Consider the following 26031-nt stretch of genomic DNA (forward strand, 5'->3'; position numbering starts at 1 on the left):
ATGCTTACCGCTCCGCTGCCTTCTGAATTTCTGAAATATTGCATCCACAAAGCTCCATCAGTCTCCAGTGCAACTGTTAAAGTGCTATAGTGAGGCGGGTAGGCTGTTGGTGTAGCGAGTATATATTTTTAACTACAATAACACTAGTCGACGAATAAAAATTGGTTTTCCTCTTCCGTATTGTTAGAAATCTTACCTGTAATTAAAAACTATCACAACGGCACACAGCACAAAAGCAATAAACGGCAGCACTTATATTAAACTAAACTGCAAGTAAGAACTGAACTGATTAACAAAACAAAATAACTGAGCTCTACTACGGCATCAGTTGGTCTTTGTTGGATTATGGATGGGCGATAGCTTATAGTGGTATCGATCTATCGGTAATTTAAATCTATCGATGGCCTTGTTGACTATCGAAAGTGGTATCTCTTTTTCATCGTATGACTGAAAATTAAGTACCTTTCAACTTCGCTATACAAAGCTAGGTTGTGTGTAATTCCATTTAGGTGATAGGGTGTGAAAGGGGGGAGAGTGTCCAGACCCCCTGGTCACTGCCCCCCCTCCCCCCTCCCTACCCCCCCCCCCCCCCTTGGCTACGTCCTTGTTCCACCGTTCACGGATAAAAGCAGACACAGAGCGTCACTTCGCCATCTGTCGCAGATCAGCTGTTGCTGAATATTAATCTACAGTCGGCGCAATTGTAGCCCAGTAGCTATCAATGAGTGATTTTCGGACAGTCAACAACGAGTCTCATAGTATTGATCGTTATTCAGGCCTAAAATACAAACTGTCTTACAGCAGTCCAGACTCAACTATTAGATCAGCTGGCGAACATTCACGTTCAGGTTAGACCAGAGTTCAGAACCGTTAATACACTATCACGTCTGTTCAACACACAAGGATCTGTACTTATTTTTAATAAACGATTATTAAGGAATTCTCATTGAGTTTTCCACATTATATTTGTTATACAATTAATCGCCCTGTGTCATGTCTACTAGTTCCAAGCGTACAAACACGCTACCTAAATACAGCGAGAATACTAATCAGTAATACGGGGCTTGCTTCCTACCAGCCTTTATGCTTACTTGGTGAAGACAAGACAACACCATTTCCAAAATCTGTCATCTTGTGCATGTAAATTTTTTGTCAAAATAGAAGTTAAGATGAAACTTCCTGGCAGATTAAAACTGTGTGCCGGACCTTTGCCTTTCGCGGGCAAGTGCTCTACCAACTGAGCTACCCAAGCACGACTCACGCCAGGTCCTCACAGCTGTACTTCTGCCAGTACTTCTCATTCGAGAAGTTAAGATAATTTTCTCGAACACTTGATAATTAAGTACTTTTGGAGGAAAATTTATCGCATTTGCAGACCGTTTCTCAAGTACATTGACTGGCAACGTAAATACTAGTGCAACACTTTAGATATGAAGTAGATTAATTTCCATTTAGGCAGAGTTATAGGTGCCATGCCACATTTTAACATCAGTTTATATTTACTATGCACATGCTTTATTCATAAGTAATATTTATTTTCCACCCTGTGTCTGAACGATGTCAGATTGGTTCCAAAGGCGTCAGTATTGTATACACTTGATTTTACGAATTACACCTGTTTTAAGTTTGGCTAATATAAGACCTAATTTATTAATTTATGTTGTATCTCTTGCGATGTCCTTTTGGATGACAGTTGAATATATGGGGAAAACGTAAGTGAAATAAAGCTGAAACAACTTTTTATCATCCTGTCAATGTCCGGTTATAGGTAATTTTTGGAATGACACAGCAGAAATATTGCATCTTTTGCACTAATCGTCAAGCGATCGAAGCTGAACTTCTTTTTCCTCGTCTGTTCTCCTGTCTTTGTGGAGTCTACGTATTATTCTGCTTTTGGCAATGTCAGTGGTAGAGAGAGACTCGATGCCCTTCCTGTCGCCAAAGGATGACTAGTAAAAACAATTGCAAGGATTAACAGTACACTTATGGTTCTGCTACCAGAGAGGCCAGTTAAAATAAATAATAAAATAAATATACTTGAGTATTGCTCATCAGTGTGGGATCCGTACCAGATCGGGTTGACGGAAGAGATAGAGAAGATCCAAAGAAGAGCGGCGCGTTTCGTCACAGGGTTATTTGGTAACCGTGATAGCGTTACGGAGATGTTTAGCAAACTCAAGTGGCAGACTCTGTAAGAGAGCCGCTCTGCATCACGGTGTAGCTTGCTCGCCAGGTTTCGAGAGGGTGCGTTTCTGGATGAGGTATCGAATATATTGCTTCCCCCTACTTATACCTCCCGAGGAGATCACGAATGTAAAATTAGACAGATTCGAGAGCGCACGGAGGCTTTCAGACAGTCGTTCTTCCCGCGAGCCATACGCGACTGGAACAGAAAAGGGAGGTAATGACAGTGGCACGTAAAGTGCCCTACGCCACTTGCGGAGTATAAATGTAGATGTAGAATATATCTACTGAGCATCTAATGAAAAATTGGCTCGACGGAGGAAAATAGCTGTACAATAAATTTATAGACTGGAGATCCAAATATCTTATGTTTAATCCCTGGTCAGTCCACAACTTTCATCTGTCACTTGTTCCTTCTTGCACCATTGGCAATGTTTGCTAATGTGAAGAAAAGCAGACTTTCAGTCCAAGTTAGGCTGTAGATACCCCTGTAATTGACTGGTTAAATCAATTCATAGGGCGGAGGAACGTAACGGCTCAAACAGGACCATGTCTGGTAAAGAACTGTGATGTTCAAAACAAGCTTTGAAGTGATTAGAGATGCAAATAATGTAGGCCTAATTTTTCTATATTAAGGAAATTATTTATTTCGCTGCGGTTTCAAAACAGCAGCCAGAACACGTACGTAGCTGTAATTCCAGCTGTAAAGTACGGAGGTAAATTAGTGCTTGTTTTCGAGTGCTTAATAAATTGGACTGGGACTTGAAACCTGCGTTGCATTGTGGTAATAATGGCCGACATAAAGTGCTGATTTATTGAAGACAAACGCGCACCAGTATGAAAAAACTAGGTATGCCACACATCGTATTGCGTATTCTAGTATTGTACTACACTGCAACAGCTTGAAGACACCCTAGTCTCCAAATTATGTTGAAAACTTATGGAACATCTTACAATACCACACTAACAACAATCATCTTGCAAATAAAAGCGATACGATGAAGCCACTTCCGGAAGCATGAGGCAAAATATCAGCAGCAGTAACATCGAAATTCCAGAATGAGATTTTCACTCTGCAGCGGATTGTGCGCTGATATGAAACTTCCTGGCAGATTAAAACTGTGTGCCGGACCGAGGCTCGAACTCGGGACCTTTGCCTTTCGCGGGCAAATTGTTTGACTTATTCAATAAAGTCCTATACGTACTATTTACGCAAATGAAAGATGTCTCTGCAGTGGTATTACGAAACAATATGCGCTGTGTGCTTTCTTAATTTTTCTAGTATTGTTTTTGTAAATAGGTAACGATTGTTAATGTTCAGTCTTCTCTGTACGTCGTTCCCAGACAACCTTCCGTGTCAAATTGCCTTCCCTCTACAAAATTACGACATGTTGTTTAAGCCTTCAGGTATATTCATTCGCAACTAGCACAAGAATTTCATCATCGAAACTATTTAAAGAAAAAAGAAAAGTTGATTCGCATCTGTAATGGAAGGCCACTTGATTTTATTTCAGTTGAGTCATTGTTCCAGTTTTCATTATTTTTGGTATTTCATGTGCAAAATAAATGGTATTACATCTTCACTCTGAGACAAATGTTATTTTTTGACAAAATGGTTCGTTTCACAAAAGAAATTACGTTCATGAAATATGTTGGTGTCCAAATCATCTCACAGTTAAAGAACGTCAAGATGCAGTTATTTTTATATGTGGTAGCTTAATATGTACACTCATCAGTGTGTTCGTTGTTTTTTTCATCTGTCTTCATCAGTCTTCCCATAACCAAGCCACACACTTTATGACCTGATGTTTTCTGCGCCGTATGTATAACTAACAGGACTACGCCTGTCAATATAGACTACCCGTTTTCGGTCCACGCTTCCATACTTCAACACCTAACCAGGGGAAAATAAGCAGTAATAGCTTGCTCTTGTAACATGTAGTTCGAGCTTCTAACCAGACTAAAAACATACTACTCCTATTAGCTATAATTATTAGTCTGGAAAAGCGCAGTAAATATTGATATGATTTTGTTCGCCACACCGTCCTCTGTCACAAACAGAAATATATGCACTTATATCTGTTGCACCCTGTATGATATAGACCTAATGCAAGTCATACTTTAAGCGACAATATAAAAAACCCTAAGTAAATTATAAAAAAAAATTCAGCTCCAGAAAATGAGTAATAAGCTGTCATTTTAAGTCATGTCAGTATCAGTAGCCTACGATGAAGAACTGCTAGTTGTGTGACTGCATTCAAACATTTTATACTTCTTGAAGTGGTGAATCCTATCCCTTGTATTTCAGCATTCAAAACCAATATACCGAGAATAAATACCATACTGCACTTCTGGAACTTACATGAAGTATTCGTAGGCCCTACTCCACCCCTTTGTTGCCATCAATATGCACTATTAAACATGTGATATTTTTGGAATGAAGTGACATTTTCCGCGTGTGCACAATTGTCGCGGGCACAGCAGATTGCTCGTATGCTATTCGTGTGATTAGACAGCTACGTCTCCGTTCACGACTCAGCCTGTTGGCCCATTTTACAAACCTGTTATGTCCACGGGCACTCGGAATGTCACGAAATCGTGACGTCGAAGCCTACTTACATTCCGCACATTCTCATTAGACATTCTTCGCGAAATAAGCATCTGGAAGTTTGAGCGTGGCACAGTGTATGCCCACTCATTTCCTGACCCTTAATTACTGTAGGACTGTCAAGACCTGGTTGATAGTCAAAGACGGGAAACAGAGAATGGCCGACATTTGCCACGCCGGACATTTGCCACACTTGCCCCTACGCCAGGTAGCTCGAGTAGCGATCCCTCAGGTAACGGACGCCCTTCCTCGTACTTCTTCTGTCCGCTTTCAAACCGTCGTCTCCACATCTTACTCGATACAACCAGTACGTAAGGGACCTTCTTCTTCGACATCTTGGCCAAACACAGAGCTTCTTTTCCGAAATCGAAATATTTATAACTTTTGGGAAACGAAAGCAATACCGACGATTACGTCAGTATGTAATTGGTTTTGCCAAGTATAAATATAGATCCCTCTGTCTGTATGGTAGCTTCCTTTATCGCTTACTGATTGCGATAGAAACAGTCCATCGCCATGAGAGCAACAAGAAAGGAACGATGTAAAGAGAATGCGAATGTACGCTAATCATTTCTTTTTGATCACTGCATTTGTGTCTACTTCAATTACTACAACTGCATGTCCAAAAGACAATAAGGAAAGAAGAAATGGGTATGTGCATGTTTGAAAAGAAGAACGACGTACTCCATATTAATTTACTCTCTAAAATACGATATCCCTTGCGGCGAAACATTAGTTAATAAAGTATAGCGGGAAAATGTTCAAAACATGACTAAAAATACGTTCACTAAACAGAGATAAGAACATCTATGATTGACATGTCATCTAGTCGACGTACAATTTTAAAATGTTAGAAATAAGGAGATGAAGTAGCCAGCTGCAGGTGGTGGCACATGTCGGCAATAAGGACGTGTGTTGCTTTGGATCTGAGGAAATTCTCTCTGGATTCCAGCGGCTCTCTGATTTGGTGAAGGCTGCCGGTCTTGCTTACGAGTTGAAGGCAGAGCTCACCATCTGCAGCATCGTTGACAGAACCGACTGCGGACCTTTAGTGCAGAGCCGGGTGGAGGGTCTGTATCAGAGGCTCAGACGGTTTTGCGACCGTGTTGGTTGCAGATTCCTTGACTTGCGCCATAGGGTGGTGGGGTTTCGGGTTCCGCTGAATAGGTCAGGAGTTCACTACACTCAGCTGGCGGCTACACGGGTAGCGGAGGCTGTGTGGCGTGGACTGGGCGGATTTTTAGGTTAGAAGGCCTCGGAAAAGTACGGGGTGGGCTGCAATCTGAAACGGTGCATAACAAATACAGGGCGTGCTTGGATCAAGGAACAGTCGGAATTATAGTTGTAAATTGTTGTAGTTGTGCTGGGAAAGTCCCTGAGCTTCAAGCGCTAATAGAAAGCACAGAAGATAAAATCGTTATAGGTACAGAAAGCTGGCTAAAGCCTGAAATAAGTTCTGCAGAAATTTTTACGAAGGCCCAGACGGTGTTCAGGAAAGATAGATTAGGCAGAATTGATGGTGGAGTGTTTGTGTCTGTCAGTAGTGGTTTATCTTGTAGTGAAGTCGAAGTAGATACTCCGTACGAATTGGTATGGGTGGTGGTTATACTTAACAGCCGAACTAAGTTGATAATTGGCTCCTTCTACCGACCCCCAGACTCCGATGATATAGTTTCTGAACAGTTCAGAGAAAATTTGAGTCTCGTAACAAATAAATACCCCACCCATACGGTTATAGTTGGTGGGGACTTCAAACTTCCCTGGATATGTTGGCAAAAATACTTGTTCAAAACCGGTGGTAGGCAGAAAACATCTTCCGAGATTGTCCTGAATGCTATCTCCGAAAATTATTTCGAGCAGTTAGTCCACGAACCCACGTGAATTGTAAATGGTTGCGAAAACACACTTGACCTCTTAGCCACAAACAATCCAGAGCTAATAGAGAGCATCATGACTGATACAGGGATTAGTGATCACAAGGTCGTTGTAGCTAGGCTCAATACCGTTTCTTCCAAATCCACCAGAAGCAATAGCAAAATAATTTCATTTAAAAAAGCGGATAAAGTGTCACTAGAAGCCTTCCTAAGAGACAATCTCCATTCCTTCCGAACTGACTATGCAAATGTAGACTAGATGTGGCTCAAACTCAAAGATGTAGTAGCAACAGCAATTGAGAGATTCATACCTCATAAAGTGGTAAGGGATGGAACTGATCCCTGATGGTACACAAAACAGGTCCGAACGCTGTTGCAGAGGCAACGGAAAGAGCATGCGAAGTTCAGAAGAACGCGAAATCCCGACGATTGGCTAAAATTTACAGACGTGCGAAATTTGGCACGGACTTCAATGCGAGATGCCTTTAATAGGTTCCACAACGAAATATTGTCTCGAAATTTGGTAGAAAATCCGAAGAAATTCTGGTCGTATGTAAAGTACACAAGCGGCAAGACGTAGTCAATACCCTCGCTGCGCAGTGCCGATGGTACTGTTACCGACGACTGCGCCGCTAAAGCGGAGTTATTGAACACAGTTTTCCGAAATTCCTTCACCAGGGAAGACGAATGGAATATTCCTGAATTTTAAACACGAACAGCTGCTAGCATGAGTTTCTTAGAAGTAGATACCTTAGGGGTTGCGAAGCAATTCAAATCGCTTGATACGGGCAAGTCTTCAGATCCAGATTGTATACCGATTAGGTTCCTTTCAGATTACGCTGATACAATAGCTCCCTACTTAGCAATCATATACAACCGCTCGCTCACCGATAGATCTGTACCTACAGACCGGAAAATTGCGCAGGTCGCACCAGTGTTTAAGAAGGGTAGTAGGAGAAATCCATCGAACTACAGACCTATATCATTGACGTCGGTTTGCAGTAGGATTTTGGAGCATATACTGTATTCAAACATGTGATGTCCTTATGTTTGTTAGGTTTAAGTAGTTCTAAGTTCTAGGGGACTGATGACCATAGATGTTAAGTCCCATAGTGCTCAGAGCCATTTGAACCATTTTTTGTATTCAAACATTATGAATCACCTCGAAGGGAACGATCTATTGATACGTAATCAGCATGGTTTCAGAAAGCATCGTTCTTGTGCAACGCAGCTAGCTCTTTATTCGCACGAAGTAATGGCCGCTATCGAGAGGGGATCTCAAGTTGATTCCGTATTTCTAGATTTCCGGAAAGCTTTTGACACCGTTCCTCACAAGCGACTTCTAATCAAGCTGCGGGTCTATGGGGTATCGTCTCAGTTGTGCGACTGGATTCGTGATTTCCCGTCAGGAAGGTCGCAGTTCGTAGTAATAGACGGCAAATCATCGAGTAAAACTGAAGTGATACCAGGTGTTCCCCAGGGAAGCGTCCTGGGACCTCTGCTGTTCCTGATCTATATAAATGACCTGGGTGACAATCTGAGCAGTTCTCTTAGGTTGTTCGCAGATGATGCTGTAATTAACCGTCTAGTAAGGTCATCCGAAGACCAGTATCAGTTGCAAAGCGATTTAGAAAAGATTACTGTATGGTGTGGCAGGTGGCAGTTGACGCTAAATAACGAAAAGTGTGAGGTGATCCACATGAGTTCCAAAAGAAATCAGTTGAAATTCGATTACTGGATAAATAGTACAATTCTCAAGGCTGTCAATTCAACTAAGTACCTGGGTGTTAAAATTACGAACAACTTCAGTTCGAAAGATCACATAGATAATATTGTGGGGAAGGCGAGCCAAAGGTTACGTTTCATTGGCAGCACACTTAGAAGATGCAACAAGTCTACTAAAGAGACAGCTTACACTACACGCGTTCGTCCTCTGTTAGAATATTGCTGCGCGGTGTGGGATCCTTACCAGGTGGGATTGACGGATGACATCGAAAGAGTGCAAAAAAGGGCAGCTCGTTTTGTATTATCACGTAACAGGGGAGAGAGTGTAGCAGATATGATACGCGAGTTGAGATGGAAGTCATTAAAGCAAAGACGTTTTCCGTCGCGGCGAGATCTATTTACGAAATTTCAGTCACCAACTTTCTCTTCCGAATGCGAAAATATTTTGTTGAGCCCAACCTAAATAGGTAGGAATGATCACCAAAATAAAATAAGAGAAATCAGAGCTCGAACAGAAAGGTTTAGGTGTTCGTTTTTCCCGCGCGCTGTTCGGGAGTGGAATGGTAGAGAGATAGTATGATTGTGGTTCGATGAACCCTCTGCCAAGCACTTAAATGTGAATTGCAGAGTAATCATGTAGATGTAGATGAATGCTATGCTTGTAACGTACGTTGTTGTTCTACATTGTTTGGCTCTGGTATTTACAGGGTCACAGAGAAAGCATCCTAGGTTTTAGAGGGAAAAACCGTAATTGTAATGATCTGCACTGGAAGAGAAACAAGAAGCACAACTTAAGGAAAAATAATGTAATGTGTGTTCCAGCTCACAAGCGACACTGAAGCAGATAGTTCCTTTGACTTAGTATGGGCAGAGGTTATATTCGACAACCGGAATAAATTAATAACTGGCTCGTTTTACCGATCCCCGGTCTCAGATGAAACAGTTGCTGAACAGTTCAAAGAAAACTTGAGTCTCGTCACAAATAGGTACCCTACTCATACAATTATAGTTGGCAGTGACTTCAATCTAGTTTCCGTATGTTGACAAAAATACATTTTCAGACCCTATTGTAGATAGAAAACAACCTCCGTAGTTGTTCTGAATGCTTTTTTAAAAATTATTTTGAACAATTAGTTCACGAGGCCATTCAAATTGTAAATGGTTGCGAAAAGATACTTGACCTCTTAGCCACAAATAATCCTGAGCATCACGACGGATACAGGGATTAGTGAACACACAGTCGTAGCGAGGCTCAATTCCGTAACAAAGAAATTCACCAAAACTAAACGCGAAATATATCTATTTGTAAAAGCAACTAAAAATTCGGTTGACGTCTTTCTAAGAGAAAGTTTCCAATCCTTCCAAACTATGTAAGTGAAGACCATATGTGGCTTAAGTCCAAAGAAATAGTGTCAATAGCACTCGAGAGATTCATACCAAATAATTAATAAGAGAAGGAACTGATCCCCCACGGTGCACAAAACACGACAGAAAGCTGCTGTAGGAGCACCGAAAAAGGCAAGTATAATTTAGACGAACGTGAAATCTCCAGGATTGGCGAAGTTTTACTGAGGCTCGAAATTTGACGCTGATTTCAATGTGAGATGCATTTAATAGTTACCACAACGAAACTCTCTCTAGAAATGTCGCGGAAAATCCAAAGAGATTCTGGTCCTATGTTAAGTAAACCAGCAGAAAGTCTCAGTAAGTACCTTTACTGCGCGACAGTGATGAGGAGGAGGGTGAGACAAGAGACCCAACCCTTCGGAGTAGGTAAAATCGTGGCAAATGTCCGGCGTGGCAAATATCCGGCGTGGAAAATGTCCGGCGTGGAAAATGCCCGCACACCGAAACAGAATGGGTCAATAGTAGAGGGTAGGGACTGTGACGCTTAGAAAACAAACTGTGTAAATGCACTGACATCGGTTTCATTGTAGTGACTGTTTGGATAGAATTTTCAGAGAAGAGTGATTTGATTAATTATCTTCAATCGAAATGTTTAAATATTGTGTGTCAGATGACTTTTATGAAAAGGTATATTAGGTTTGGAAAGGAAATAATCGTCGAGGATTGTTGGAAATTGGTGTAGATGCACATGGATGAACTGGAAATAAGATTAGTAGATGGCGTTTCAAACAGATTCATTTCTCATCACAAGACTGACTTCGGCATTAATGTAAACAGAAATTTGTGATAATTTTAAAGTGACGAGCAGCAACTTAAACTTAGTCTAGGAGCCAGTTATAAATAGATGGGCATTTGCTAAGGTCTCTTTAGAGCAGTTATCTGCTTCGCTTGCACTCTTGCTTGTTACCAAGGTGCGGCATAATCGGTTATTACCCAAGGAGCGCCATGTCGAGATTCCGATAACACAGCACCAAGAGACGTTTTGTGTTCTCCGTTTCAACAGGCGGAATTCACAGCTGATGCTTGTGATTTTCATAGACAACACGGCACTACACCTCTTACAGCATAAACGATATTACAATGCTATCACTGGTTTTTTACGTAAGGAGAAATGCACAGGTCACTTCCGTGTGCTCGTTAAAGACATCGACAGCATTCAAGAGAATAGTATCGAATGTATTCGTCGTCCAGCCGTGAGTTAGCCGTTCTTGATGCGCCTGTCTAGTGTGTTTCGCACCGATGTTTCCGAAACATACCGGATTTAGCTGCCAGAAGCAATTCTTGATGGTGATCAACAACAACGTGTAGAGTTTAGTAAATTCATTCCGAATATGGAGGTGAAACATAACAGTTCCCTTAAGCGTTTAGTATTCAGTGATGAGGCTCAATGCAATCTAAGTAGCAAAGTCAACCGCCACGACGTAAGAATATGGAGCACACTGGAGCCACGTATCGCAATCGAGCGCGAGAAAGACTCTCCAAAATTTAATGAGCTTTGAGCCGACGGCCCGTTCTTTTTTTCGGAAGAGAGAGCTACAAGCGTCCCGTATCAGGATGTTTTGGCTATTTGCACAATTGCGAGAACATGACGAAAATTCATTTTTTAACAGGGCCGCGCTGCACAGCGCCAGCTCCTGCCTGTAAGAGCATTTCTTAACCATGAGCAGCCTCAACGATGGATCTCGCACTGCGCTATTGGCCTCCCAGCTGGCCTAATCTCGCGATCTGTGACTGACTTTCTGGGAGAGATTCTCTAATTCTCTGTCTATGTGCCTCTCCTTCGAATAAGTTTGAGTAAACTGTGACAATGCAAAGCAACAACAATGAATAGAACAACTATAGAGACGCCCGCAAAACAACGGCTAGCTTGACAAACGTCCCGATGTTTGTCGTGCGACCGGTAGAGAGAAAATTGAATGTTTATGAAAAGTAAATGAAAGCTTTGGTCCTAAACGTAGTAGTAAAAAGTACTTCATGATTGTATGTGGATTCATGTAAAAGATAAACCCTTTGTAAAATCAAATGGTTATTTTGAAAATAAAAAATTCGTAGTAGTCTGTTTAAGGTAAAATTTACAGTAAGTTTCAGTCTTGTGAAATCGGATGAATGTTTTTGAGACACATTGTATTATATATCATACCTAAAATTACTGACAAACAGTCAGTTTACTTACTTGAATGTTCAAGATATTTATGTTGGGCTGAAACCTTTATCTGAACTGGAAAATTGTGAAGTTTCGTTGGCAGCTATCACGGCAATAAATGATATCATCCAGCACTGATTGGTGTCAGTTTCATTCAGACGTTTATTTTTCTACGTCCTCTTTTGAACTGCAAACGTCCTTCCATAAATGAGTATCCGTTCTGCTGGAAGTAGTGTAATGGTGTTCGAGTTGTCAAATAGTGTAACTGATAATATTGTTCCTTTGTTCCATGTCAGGGTTTCCAACAGTCGTAGTTAGTGAAAGCAGTACAGATTAATCTACACGTTCCAAACAGTAGCCTAACAGTGACCAACCAATTCGATCCTTCAGTACGACCCACTGAAAATAATGTGAGTTAACTTGTTCCTGGAATTCGTCACCTCACAATAAAGCTAAGGTAAATTTTGTTTTATTTAATTGCTGTGGAAAAGCAAAATAAGTTATTACATGAAAACTTTTCACTCAGTGAATTGCAAGTGGTCATAAATGTAATTAAAAAAAAAATGGCTCTGAGCACTATGAGACTAAACATCTGTGGTCATCAGTCCCCTAGAACTTAGAACTAATTAAACCTAACTAACCTAAGGACATCACATACATCCATGCCCGAGGCAGGATTCGAACCTGCGACCGCAGCAGACGCGCGGTTCCAGACTGAGCGCCTAGAACCGCTAGACCACCGCGGCCGGCAAATGTAATTAAATCCGTATTCACTCTTATTATTGATTACTACATTAAGACTGCTTATGTGTGCAAACAGTAAGTACATGATACTTCCGTTCTGGATACAATGGTATTATTTCTTATTTAATGGGACTGTTGTGTTACACAGTGCTTTTACATTCTGTAATCTACCCAAAACACCATGAATTCCATGTACTGTTTCGAGCTGACGTTATGCTTATGTTTATGTAAGAGCTGAATTAATTTGTGTTAGCTGCTTATTTGAGCGTGAATTGTGCACATATTTACCGCGAGTTGCATACAAGCATTCTAACCATCACATTTTGAGGAATGCGCACACACACACTGCTTCAAAACTGGTTGTTTCTTTTGCTCAAATTTAATTTCATATAGAATTCGATTAGTAAATGTAGTTAGGAGTGCGCTTTGTATCGTTAGGACAGTAAAACAACTGTGGGCGTTCGATGAATGCTTGGTAAATTTGGTTTATCGGATAGTACAGCTCACCCGACTCCAACGGCTGCAGAATGCAATAAACACATTAATGGCCAATGTTCTTCTTGCAGTACTTAATGGTCCATTGATATATTAACATGCGATATTTTTAAGTTACTGCGTAGTAGTAGAGAATACTGTAAATCATAGAAGGAGCACTCACCTTGGTGGCCTGGTAGGCGAGCAGCGTGAGCGTCACGGTGGTGGTCAACATGTGCAGCAGCAGCGCCGCGCCGTATGCGTCCCCGATGTTGCCCACGAACCTGCAGCCGAAACGTCACTGTCACTATCTAGATTGCAGCATCAAGGTGGAAGTTCTAGGAGCTTCAAGAAGAGGTATTACAACATTTGTGCTGACATGGTTGTGGTTCGGAACTCCTTTGTTTAGTTGAAAAAATGGATACGAGAATGCAACCTCCACGCACACACACACACACACACACACACACACACACACACACACACACACAAAGCTCCGCACCACGAAGGAATTATCCGAATGGGACAGAAATTGGTGTGTGTGATGTACATGCATAGACGTACATATGATTACAGTTTCTGAAACACTGGATGATTTTTTTCGAGGAAAAAGCTTCACAAACAAGTAACGCATTGATTCACCTTTCGTCCTTATGCAAGCAGTTACTCGGCTTGGGATTGATTGACAGAGTTATTCGATGTCCTCCTTCGGGATATCGTGTCAAATTCTGTCCAGTTGACACGTTAGATCGCCAAAATAACGAGCTGCTTGGAGGGCCCTACTCTTAATTCTCCAAATGTTCTCAATTGGGGAGAGATCTGTCGAACTTCATGGCCAACGTAGGTTTTGTCAATCACAAAGACATAGAAACTCTCACCATGTGCAGGTGGGCATTATCTTGCTGAAGTGTAAGCCCAGTAAGGCTTGCCATGAGGGGCAACATGGCATCGCAGACCATAACTCCCGATTGTCGGGCCATACGGTAGGCGACACTCAGGGTGGCATCTCATTGTTGTCCAGGGCGTCTCCAGACACTTCTTCGGCCTAGAATGTCATTGGCTGGAATAGAACTGTCTTAAGTGATGAGCCCCGCTTCGAAATGAGCCCTAATGACCAGCGAAAGCGTGCCTGGTGACGTCTCCGCCAGCAGTGGGATGCCACCTGACTATCGCCTTGCATATGGCCTAACAACCAGGAGTGATGATGTAGGGCGCCATTTCATTTCACAGCAGGACACATTTGGTTGTCAGCTGTGTATCCTAACAGCACAGCACTACATATATCATATTTCTGTTGCCCTTCATGGCAAGCCATCGTGGGCTTACATTTTAGTAAGATAATGACCACCCACACGCAGCGAGAGTTTCTACTGCTCATCTGTGCTTGCTAAACCCAGCTAGGTCGCCGATTCTCCCCACAGTTGAGAACAGTTGGAGTATTTTGTCAGCGCCCTCCAATTACCTAATGATTTTGACGATTTAGTATGCAATTTAGAATTTATAAGATTTAATGCAAGTATCTCTAAAATTTTGAAAATCATCTGCCAATTTTAAAATCTCAAATATATTATGTGATCTTGTACATTCACCTAAATTTTTAAAATTGACTTATTTCCCAAACTAATTTTGCATGATTGTAATCCCCATCAGAAACACTGGATTTATTAAGTCTCAAATAAAAACATTCTTTTTTAGGTAATTTTGTTTCTTTTAATTTTTCTTCAGAATCTTATATTTATAAGTATAAATGCCTTTTCAATTATTAATTCTAATCATTCACATTTGAAATATTTTGAAATTTATTTAAATTGTTCTTTTGTAAGTTTTGAAGAAACTTTATCAATAATTGAAGCCATAAAATTAGAAGTATCCAAAAATTTAAAGCTAATCCATTTTCAACTGGTTTACTGTAAGAAATATATGTTTGTTCACTATTTGGGGGAGTGTCAATATTTTGATGATCTATTGCCAATTCATTGATAAACAAATGATAATCGTAATTTGTTGAATAATAAATGTAAACTGGAATAAAGGAAAGATTTTTATAATTAAGATTACAATCATTGTCAGCACTTCCTCAATATTTTCCTGTTAAATAACAATAATGTCTTTTTATCCTTCAGTAAATTCTTCATTGTAGAAAAAGAAGTTTCTGAAGTTTTAAAATTAATTTTATCTTATTTAGTCATTATCATTTGAACAATTTTAACATATATTTCTTAAGGTATTCTAGATTTTTGTTTTACCATTTCAACAAATTTTTCCACAGAATCTTTACCAGTATACATATGGGTTGTTTATATTCACTGTTAGAGTGTTTGACACAGTAACTGAATGACAACATTGTATGTTTTGGTATTTATTGGTATAAGATTCTCAGAATCTGGTTGACAAGTGTTAACATCTTTTAAAAGACATTCAGAATCAACATAAATAACGAAAGGAACTCTGAATGCTTATAATTTTCAAATTCAATTTTTTCATCTTTTATGGGTATATTTATTTTTGCTTCTTTATGTTGTTTACAATTGTTTTCAAGATGGCTAACTTTTATTGTCGATAAAACTATCTTAAACATCTATCGCAAGCATAAAAATTTGACTTGTGTTTAATTGTTTGTGACTTAATTAATCTAGATAAATATATTATATGGCAATAATGTGAATCATTTTCTTTCCTAATTTAATAAGCTTTGTCTGGAAAAGAGGATGTAAAATACATTTTCCATCACAAGCATAAACATTAATGGGAATATTTGACTTCTTTTCAAATTTTGGAATATGTGTTAATTGAGTAGGAAAACTAATATTTAGACATTTCATCTAATGCTAACCCAATAATTCTATAATTATAGCCCTTTCCACATGATCATTTACACCATATAAAGCCGATTTTACTAAATAAGGAAAACGTTTTTGATCATTATTTTTAACATTAATTATAACTACTTTCCTTTAATTCCTTTTTGGTAAATCGATATAAGAAGAACCAGAAATTAGATTGTGTCTATTAATATTTTATTCTAAATGTTTTGTAAAAAATATAGACCAATTAAATTTTCTCCTTCAGATTTCTCCAATTTCGATTAATAGTTTATTTGTTGATTTTTGATAATAATCTTCTAAATCAGTTGTTCATGATAAAACTTCATTAATTGTTCTAAAATTAAATTCTTATTTCGTTTTGTCTTTTAAAATAATGATAAAACTTCATTTTAACTTCAGCTGATATTCTTTGCATTAAAATATTCTTTAATTTACTGATTATTTTGAATAAAAAATTCTTTTCATTCAGTAATATTATTTGTATTATTAATTTCGTTAAGTTATTATTCTACATTTAAAAACTGAAGCTGCTCAGTTCATTATTTTAGTTGTTTTAAAAAATCATCATCTAGAAAGTTATAACTTAAAAAATCATCTTCATAGGCTTTCTGTTTAACCTTTTGATCTTTATCTACATTTCATCCGTTTTATTATCAATATTGTTAATATTATCCCCAGATCTTTCGATAAGAGCGATTAATTGTTGTTTTTAAGTTTAGAATAACTTTTTAATTTTTTTGTTTGACATATTTTATGAATATCTTTTACAGATTTATTCTTTAATTCATTACAGTTATTATTAATACTGACATCAGGACTTACAATAAGATCGATTAAGTGTTCATTATTAATTTTACAATAATTTTTAAATATCTTGTTTTACAAATTGTTCGAAGTTCTTTTATAGTTTTATATCTTAGTTCTCTCTTCTTCATTTCTTTGCTATTTAGTTAATCAAGAACTCAATCCCTGTTTGTCTTTATAATAGTTTTCTGCGTCTATTTTTTATTTACATAAAAATTATATTTTTATTTTTTAAAACATTTATGGTTGAGATATACCTTTGAGTTTTTAAATTAAATTTTTTTTCATTGGCATAGATAAACACAATTTTGTAGAACTCATTTATAAAGAAAAAAATTATTAGATTTTAATTTTTTTTAAATAAATGAAAATTTTTTATTTTTTAAATAAATGAAAATATCTTTCATTGTCCGCAGCTCGTGGTCTTGTGGTACCATTCTCCCTTCTCATGCATGGGGTCCCAGGTCAATTCCTGGTGGGGTCAGGGATTTTCCGTTCTTCGAGATGACTGGGTGTTGTGTCGTCTTCATCATCATCATTCATCCCCACTATGGTCAGAGGAAGGCAATGGTAAAACATCTCCTTTAGGACCTTGTCTAGTATGGCAGTGTGGGTTTCTCGCATAGTCCCCTACACTTCTCGGAGTATGGGACCTCATCATCATCATGTTCCATTGTATGGTTAAATTTTTATATGGGGGATGCATTAAACTAATATCGTGGTTTTAAAGCAGGAAATTAAAAAAAAAATGTTCTCTTTGGTCCAGAAACCTCATACATCTCTCAACGGTGATGGCACCAACTCTTGTTGATGATGAATCAGCAAATATGTTCAATGTACGAAATCTGTAATGTGAAATTATAAATTCATGTGCAACTGATGACTGATTTTTTTGGTGTCATTATTATTGTTTACCAGTTGCAGCCATGGTTACTCTTTGTCTCACCTCGTACACTGGTACATTTAAGTGCCTGTGACCATCCAGATGGTTAGGAAACACCTCATTAACAAGCTACCGAAAAATAGTTACATTAATATATCTACTTTTCCATTGCCTGAACGTTAGTGTCAGCGTTTTCATTGTTGTTACTAATTTCATGTACCACTTAATCACAGATCATTCACAACCAATTACGGAAGTGAAAAATTCATACCGTGAAATTGATGAGCATTTATTCTTATATACATGCCATGTGGAAATTTTATGTCTCAAAAACAAACTTTTTCCTTGAGTGTACATAAGATTTACTTCCTCATATCGAAAATAACTAACACAGTTTATAGTTTGGAATCGTAACTTGCCACGATAATTGTTTAAAAACGTTTATTTAAATTTCATTTAAAAACAGTGTGCTTTAAATACACTACATGTAACCCATACTAATGGTTTGTTCCTCTTTCAAATTACAAGCATTATAATAATACCACAGTTGTCGTTCCCATATGGCAGTAACTAAACACGATTTCTGTTTTGACGTCTTTTGCTGCTTCTGTCATTCCATGGGTTTTCCCACGGTCTATTGGGGCTGCTATTGTGTATGAATGTTTCTACCTAATTTCCGCATTATACTACAGAATATACACGGCGTGCAGGGTTATGAAGCACGGCATCAGTCAGTCAAAGTGTAAGTGTTTTCTCATTAGCTGAATGTTCGGACAATGTGGACTATACGAGTTTGACAGACAGACGTTGACAGCACTATTTACTTACATTATGCTACTTGTAAGATATGAGTGTTTCTCAGGTGATCTGTATCTACGTGTATAGTTGCAAGTCACCTTTCGGTGTGTGACGGTCCATACTTCTGATATCACAAACTTTTTCTGCGCTACCTGTTCTATTCACGACATATATTATGCATGTGAAGAATGATTTGCTCGTCAAGGTCATTTCGGGAGACATGTATAGGAAGAAGTAGTATGTTGCTGTCTCTTCTTGGAACATGCGCTCTCGAAATTACAAAAGTTAACCTGCTACTGCAGTCTCAGTAACGCTCTCGGGCCGACTAAACCATCCGTGACAAATAGCGCCACTCTTGGTTAGATATTGTCAAACCCTAGTTAGTAAGCAGTACTCAACAATTGGTTGAACAAGTATTTTGTAAGCCACATCCTCCGTGGCTGATTTATATTTCTTTTTCCAGTCAGTGTCTTCCTGGCACGTGCTTTTCCTACAATTTCTTTTACGTATTCATTCCACTTGTGGTCGTTCCGCAACGTTAATACTTCTTACACTCATGTTAAAAAAAAACAGGACAGAACAGCTTGGACGACCAGAGATAGGACGTTCATATTCTCAGGACATGTTCATTAGTATGTTCTGCAGGAATGATTAGCATTTCAGTCACCTCGGCCAGATTGTGTCCTGTTGCCTCACAGTCTCTTTAATGGGCCCTGATAATTTCTTCCATGTGCGACAGTATCGACGCGTATAAAGTGCCAATGGCGTTTCTGTGGTGTAGCCATTCATGCTCCATTCGTCTATTTCCAAAGTTCATCTGTGGTGGTCGGCATTGGATCACAGTATGTACCGGACATTTCACCAAATCCCACACATTTTCGATTGTCGACAAGACTGGTGATCTGGCTGGTCAGAGCAAAAGGCTGACATCCTGTGACACCAAGAAGGCACATGTTCGTGCAGCCACGTATGGTCGTGCATTGTATTGCTGAAAAGTGGAATCTGGAGTGCTGTGCAGAGAGGGTATTGCTACGAGTCGCAGGATGTCATTCACGTAGGTCATACTGGTCACAGTGCTCTAGACGCGCACAGATTGTGAAATTTGGTTGTACCCAACAGCACCCTACGCCATAAGGCCTCGAGTTGGTGCTGCATGTCTTGTGCGAATGCAGTCACTGTGATGCCGCTTCCCCTGTCTGCGGCGAACCAAAATGCGGCCATCATTTTCAAACAAACAGAACATCAATTCGTCCGAAAACACTATCTGTTGCCGTTCCTGTTTCGCAGTGACATCGTTCTCTGTACCATTGCCGTTTAGCATATTTCTGCACATTCGTTCAGCGATGGACTGTCGCCCCTGATAGCGTATGACGTGTTACACTGTCCCACTATTGTGCCAGAGCTTAGAAGGACGCAGGTCTGTCCTGCAGTGACATTCGGATGAGGTGTCGATCTTCTCGGTGAGGCCGCGCGGAGTGATCACGTGGTTAGAGGCGTCATGCCAAGGATTGCGCGGCCCCTCCCGTCGGAGGTTCGAGTCCTCCCTCGGGTATGGGCGTGTGTGTGTGTTGTTCTTACCATAAGTTAGTTTAAGTTGTGTGTAAATCAAGGGACCGATGAACCCAGCAGTTTGGTCCCTTAGCAAGTCACACACACATATTTTTTTCTCGGCGAGTGGTCTGATGGTGCGACCTGACCATCTCATCGTATTGTATGTCCTTCCGTGAATCATTTTGCACACACCCGTTGCACCGCGAAAACACTTCGGCCCACACGAGTAGCAGTTTCCCGGACGGATGCATCACATTCTCTCATGCCAATAATGCACCCTTTTTCAAATCCACTGATTTGACGGCAAGGTTCGCGCATACTTTTGCGAGGCATCCTGCACATCTGCTCAAATCACACTGATCCCTTCAGTTTATAGCGGCAGCGACAGCCGCAGACACATTTTATCTGTAGGTGGTGTTGCGCCACTACATTGGTAACGACCTTGAAGCCGAGGGTCGACATAGTTCACATGCTAATCATTGCTACAGAACATACTAATCTACGAGGTGCATTCAAGTTCTAAGGCCTCCGATTTTTTTTTCTAATTAACTACTCACCCGAAATCGATGAAACTGGCGTTACTTCTCGACGTAATCGCCCTGCAGACGTACACATTTTTCACAACGATGACGCCATGATTCCATGGCAACGGCGAAGGCTTCTTTAGGAGTCTGTTTTGACCACTGGAGAGTCACTGAGGCAATAGCAGCACGGCTGGTGAATGTGCAGCCACGGAGAGTGTCTTTCATTGTTGGAAAAAGCCAAAAGTCACTAGGAGCCAGGTCAGGTGAGTAGGGAGCATGAGGAATCACTTCAAAGTTGTTATCACGCAGAAACTGTTGCGTAACATTAGCTCGATGTGCGGGTGCGTTGTCTTGGTGAAACAGCACACGTGCAGCCCTTTCCGGACGTTTTTGTTGCAGTGCAGGAAGGAATTTGTTCTTCAAAACACCGTTACTGTAGTGCCCTTTGGAACACAATGGGTAAGGATTACGCCCTCACTCTCCCAGAACATGGACACCATCATTTTTTCAGCACTGGCGGCTACCTGAAATTTTTTTGGTGGCGATGAATCTGTGTGCTTCCATTGAGCTGACTGGTGCTTTGTTTCTGGATTGAAAAATGGCATCCACGTCTCATCCATTGTCACAACCGACGAAAAGAAAGTCCCATTCATGCTGTCGTTGTGCGTCAATATTGCTTGGCAACATACCACACGGGCAGCCATGTGGTCGTCCGTCAGCATTCCTGGCACCCACTTGGATGACACTTCTCGCATTTTCAGGTCGTCATGCAGGATTGTGTGCACAGAACCCACAGAAATGCCAACTCTGGAGGCGATCTGTTCAACAGTCATTCGGCGATCCCCCAAAACAATTCTCTCCACTTTCTCGATCATGTCGTCAGACCGGCTTGTGCGAGCCCGAGGTTGTTTCGGTTTGTTGTCACACGATGTTCTGCCTTCATTAAACTGTCGCACCCACGAACGCACTTTCGACACATCCATAACTCCATCACCACATGTCACCTTCAACTGTCGATGAATTTCAATTGGATTCACACCACGCAAATTCAGAAAACGAATGATTGCACACTGTTGAAGTAAGGAAAACGTCGCCATTTTAAGTATTTAAAACAGTTCTCATTCTCGCCGCTGGCGATAAAATTCCATCTACCGTACGGTGCTGCCATCTCTGGGACATATTGACAATGAACGTGGCCTCATTTTAAAACAATGCGCATGTTTCTATCTCTTTCCAGTCCGGAGAAAAAAAATCGGAGGCCGTAGAACTTGAATGCACCTCGTACATGTCCTGTGAATACGAACGTCCTATCTGGAATCGTTCAACGTGTTCTGTTTTTCCTGAACATGAGCGTATTTTAAGGTAGTTACTGTTTCCAGTGGTTTACTACCTATAATGTAACCGAACATTAGTGGCTATATCCATCTATTTATGCTCAGTACGCCACATTTATTTACGATCAGGACGAACTACCCGTCTCTGCACCAGCCGACGATCCTTTACACGTCTCCATGCATTTCACTACAGGCTTCCGGCGTTGCAGCTTTCCTATAGACAACAGCTTCGTCCACAAATAACACCACGAAACCTGCAGCGTTGTCCATTGTATCATTAATATATACTGAAATCAGTAAAGTCTCTACACACTCACTTGGGGATCTCATGAAATCACTTTCACACCTGCAGTCTTTATACCGTTGAGAACGACATTGTGAGTTATGTCTGCTGGAAAGCTCTAAAACCTACCACGAATCTGGTCCGATGGTGAGCTGATATTATGCGTACTAAACTTAAGTGCAGGAGTATATCGAGCAACTTCCATAAATCAAGCAAGGCGGAATAAAAGTGAGTGCCCTCATCTTTAACGACTAGCGAAAGTTGTGTGTCTTAAGATCCCCGTCTGCAAAGCCTCTTTAGATTTTTGCTGAGGAGATTTTCTTTCTCCAAAAAGGTCACAGTGCATGAGAATAAAAAATTCCACAATTGTACAACATATTGACGCCGGCGATATATGTCTGTTGTTATGTGCATCTGCCCGATGACGCTTCGCGAAAACGAGAATGTACAATCGCTAGGTAATTTTCGTTGCTCCAAACTACTTGAAGGAGGATAAGTCCTTTCTCATAATCTCATAGAATCTCACAATTATCTCAACTGGACCAGATGCCTGTTCATCAGTTTATATTCCACGATCACTTATTTCATTAAGTGACATTTCGACGTTTGTGCATTCATTCAAAGAAAGAACCAAATTATGGTTTTCCGCAGCGAAAGAATTTCGGAGGACCGAATTCGGTATTTCAGGCTTCTCTCTGTCATCTTGCGTTTCGCTTCCAGTATGGTCTCTGGGATACGGAATAGATCATTTCGATTCGCTTACTTGCTTTCCGCAGGCCAGTGTGGCCCTAGCGGTTCTAGGCGCTTCAGTCTAGAACCACGCGACCGCTACGGTCGCAGGTTCGAATCCTGCCTCGGGCATGGATGTGTGTGATGTCCTTAGGTTAGTTAGGTTTAAGTAGTTCTAAGTTCTAGGGGACTGATGGCCTCAGATGTTAAGTCCCATAGTGCTCAGAGCCATTCGAGCCATTTGAACTTGCTTTCCGTCAGACTAAAACACCGTGATGAAGGGAAAACGGCCACGATGTTTCAGAAAATGCAGGCAATCATTCTATATGAGGCGTGTATCGTTTACGAAAATTGCGGAGGTATTCCTTGTGTTTAGTGAATTTTTTCTCACTCCTTTATGGGGAGCAAGGAGCTTCCAAAAAGATTCCTGTAGCAATGGTTCAGGTTTTTACATCTCAATAACGATTTCTTTAGTACTAGCTACTACCTACGGCTAAGCCAGCGTATCATTAATTTTGTGATGATGGGTGATAGTGAGGAATTCAGCTGTTGTACGATCAATAATGTCGGCTGCCCACACGTGTCTGCCTGTTCACGCGACATGGACAGGAGCGCGCATCTATGCATCATGTCACTGAAGTAACTATACATCATTCAACGCGGACATTATGCAACAAATTTAATAATTTTTATTTTTTTACCTAGTGTATGTTCACTGTTATAGAAAATGTTCCATCCTTTCTTCACACTCTTAAGGGTCGATTCTTTTTATTTTCTACCGTAAGCTATGTTCTTCCAAAGAGTTCAAGCTATCTTCACACCAAATTTCATCGAAACCGGTTCATCAGTTTAGTCATGAGAACTTATTTAATAATGTTAGTATCGAAGAGTGGATTAAAAACATTTGGACTGTATAAGCATTGTATTCATTACATTAAACTGTCTTACACAGAACACTTTTCAAAAGTGAAAGAGTAAACACCTTTTTTCCAAGAGTAAATATGTTTCCCTAGAAATGACGACTTTAAATAAAACTTTGAATCACGATAACTTTCATTCCGTGATCCAGTTTTGACGTAATCAAGCCTGTACATCGTCTCAACCTGCGCACGAGTTACTTGTGAAGACCCATGTAAATCCGTCTAGCAGTTTTCGGAATTTAAGCGTTCAAACAGACAGACAAGATGGTATTACAGTTTTATTATTAGTATAAATTTCTTTAATTGTCAGGAGCTCTATGAAATTTTTTGAGATAGAATGGTTTCTAGTGATGACTACAGAGAAAAAGGACCCGATTTCCTTACAATCTGTGCGAATGCACGATTGTTTTCAAAGCAACTTCCAGTTGATTAGAGACCTGGACATGGGACAGAGGATCTCTAGCTGGGGGATGTTTTGAAGGGAAGCGAAGTTGACACTTTTGCCTTATAACCACGGGAAGTTTCCCAAAACTGTTTTTCAGTGCCGGAGGATTGGAACTATTTTTAATTCGTTTCTGAGAAACTGGTCCCAGATACGTTATGAAGGTGTGGTGGGTTTATGCAACTCTTTGTGCGGAACCGACTAAAGATGATGAGTTGCTCGACATACGCAGCGTGAAACTTCTGCATTATGGTCTTACGTCTTTAACAGTCGTGAAATCGAGAGATAGATGTTTCATCAGAGAGCTTATTGAAACAAGATTGAAAAGGATTGTCTGCGAAGTGGAAGCAAATTTATTTCTTTGAACAAGATTGATGCAAGCGGACAACGAACAGATAACATTATACACTACTGGCCATTAAACTTGCTACACCACGAAGATGACTTGCTACAGACGGGAATTTTAAGCGACAGAAATGAGATGCTGTTATATGTAAATGATCAGCTTTTCAGAGCATTCACATAAGGTTGGCGACGCCTACAACGTGCTGACATGAGGAAAGTTTCCAAACGATTTCTCATACACAAACAGCTGTTGACCGGCGTTGCCTGGTGAAACGTTGTTTTGATGCCGCCTGTAAGGAGGAGAAATGCGTACCATCACGTTTACGACTTTGATAAAGGTCGGATTGTAGCCTATCGCGATTGCGGTTTATCGTATCGCGACATTGCTGATCGCGTTGGTCGAGATCCAATGACTGTTAGCAGAATATGGAATCGGCGGATTCAGGAGGGTAATACGGAACGCCATGCAGAATCCCAACGGCCTCGTATCACCAGCAGTCGAAATGACAGGCATCTTATCCGCGTGGCTGTAACGGATCGTGCAGCCACGTCTCGATCACTGAGTCAACAGATGGGGACGTTTGCAAGACAACAACCATCTCCACGAACAATTCGACGACGTCTGCAGCAGCATGGACTATCAGCTCGGAGACCATAGCTGCGGTTACCCTTGACGCTGCATCATAGACAGGAGCGCCTGCGATGGTGTACTCAACGACGAACCTGGGTGCACGAATGGCAAAACGTCATCTTTTCCGATGAATCCAGGTTCTGTTTACAGCATCATGTTGGTCGCATCCGTGGTTGGCGACACCGCCGTGAACGCACGTTGGTAGCGTGTATTCGTCATCGCCATACTGTCGTATCACCCGACGTGATGGTAAGGGGTGCCATTGGTTACACGTCTCGGTCGCCTCTTGTTCGCATTGACGTCACTTTGAACAGTGGACGTTACATTTCAGATGTGTTACGACCCGTGGCTCTACCCTTCATTAGATCCCTGTAAAACCCTACATTTCAGCAGGATAATGCACGACCGCATGTTGCAGGTCCTGTACGGTGGTTTCTGGATACAGAAAATGTTTGACTGCTGCCCTGGCCAGCACATTCTCCAGATCTCTCACCAACTGAAAACGTGAAGTCAATAGTGGCCGAGCAACAGGTTCGCCACAATACGCCAGTCAGTACTCTTGATGAACTGTGGTATCGTGTTGAAGCTGCATGGGCAACTGTAGCTGTACACGCCATCCAAGCTCTGTTTGACTCAATGCCCAGGAGCATCAAGGCCGTTATTACGGCCAGAGGTGGTTGTTCTGGGTACTGATTTCTCAGGATCTATGCACTCAAATTGAGTGAAAATGTAATCACATGTCAGTTCTAGTATAATATATTTGTCCAATGAATACCCGTTTCTCATCTGCATTTCTTCTTGGT

The 26031-nt window shown here is 40.6% G+C and overlaps 1 protein-coding gene across 1 annotated transcript in view; it reads right to left on the reverse strand.

Annotated features, from left to right (window-relative positions):
* The window catches only part of LOC126419542 (odorant receptor coreceptor), a 340278-nt gene that overhangs the window by 21485 nt on the left and 292762 nt on the right, over positions 1–26031 (reverse strand). The window contains exon 6 of the mRNA XM_050086732.1: positions 13344–13443. Coding sequence (XP_049942689.1) covers positions 13344–13443 — 100 coding nt within the window. The remainder of the gene's footprint in view (positions 1–13343; positions 13444–26031) is intronic.

This window comes from Schistocerca serialis, chromosome 9 (genome assembly GCF_023864345.2).
Source record: "Schistocerca serialis cubense isolate TAMUIC-IGC-003099 chromosome 9, iqSchSeri2.2, whole genome shotgun sequence".
Lineage (NCBI taxonomy): Eukaryota > Metazoa > Arthropoda > Insecta > Orthoptera > Acrididae > Schistocerca > Schistocerca serialis.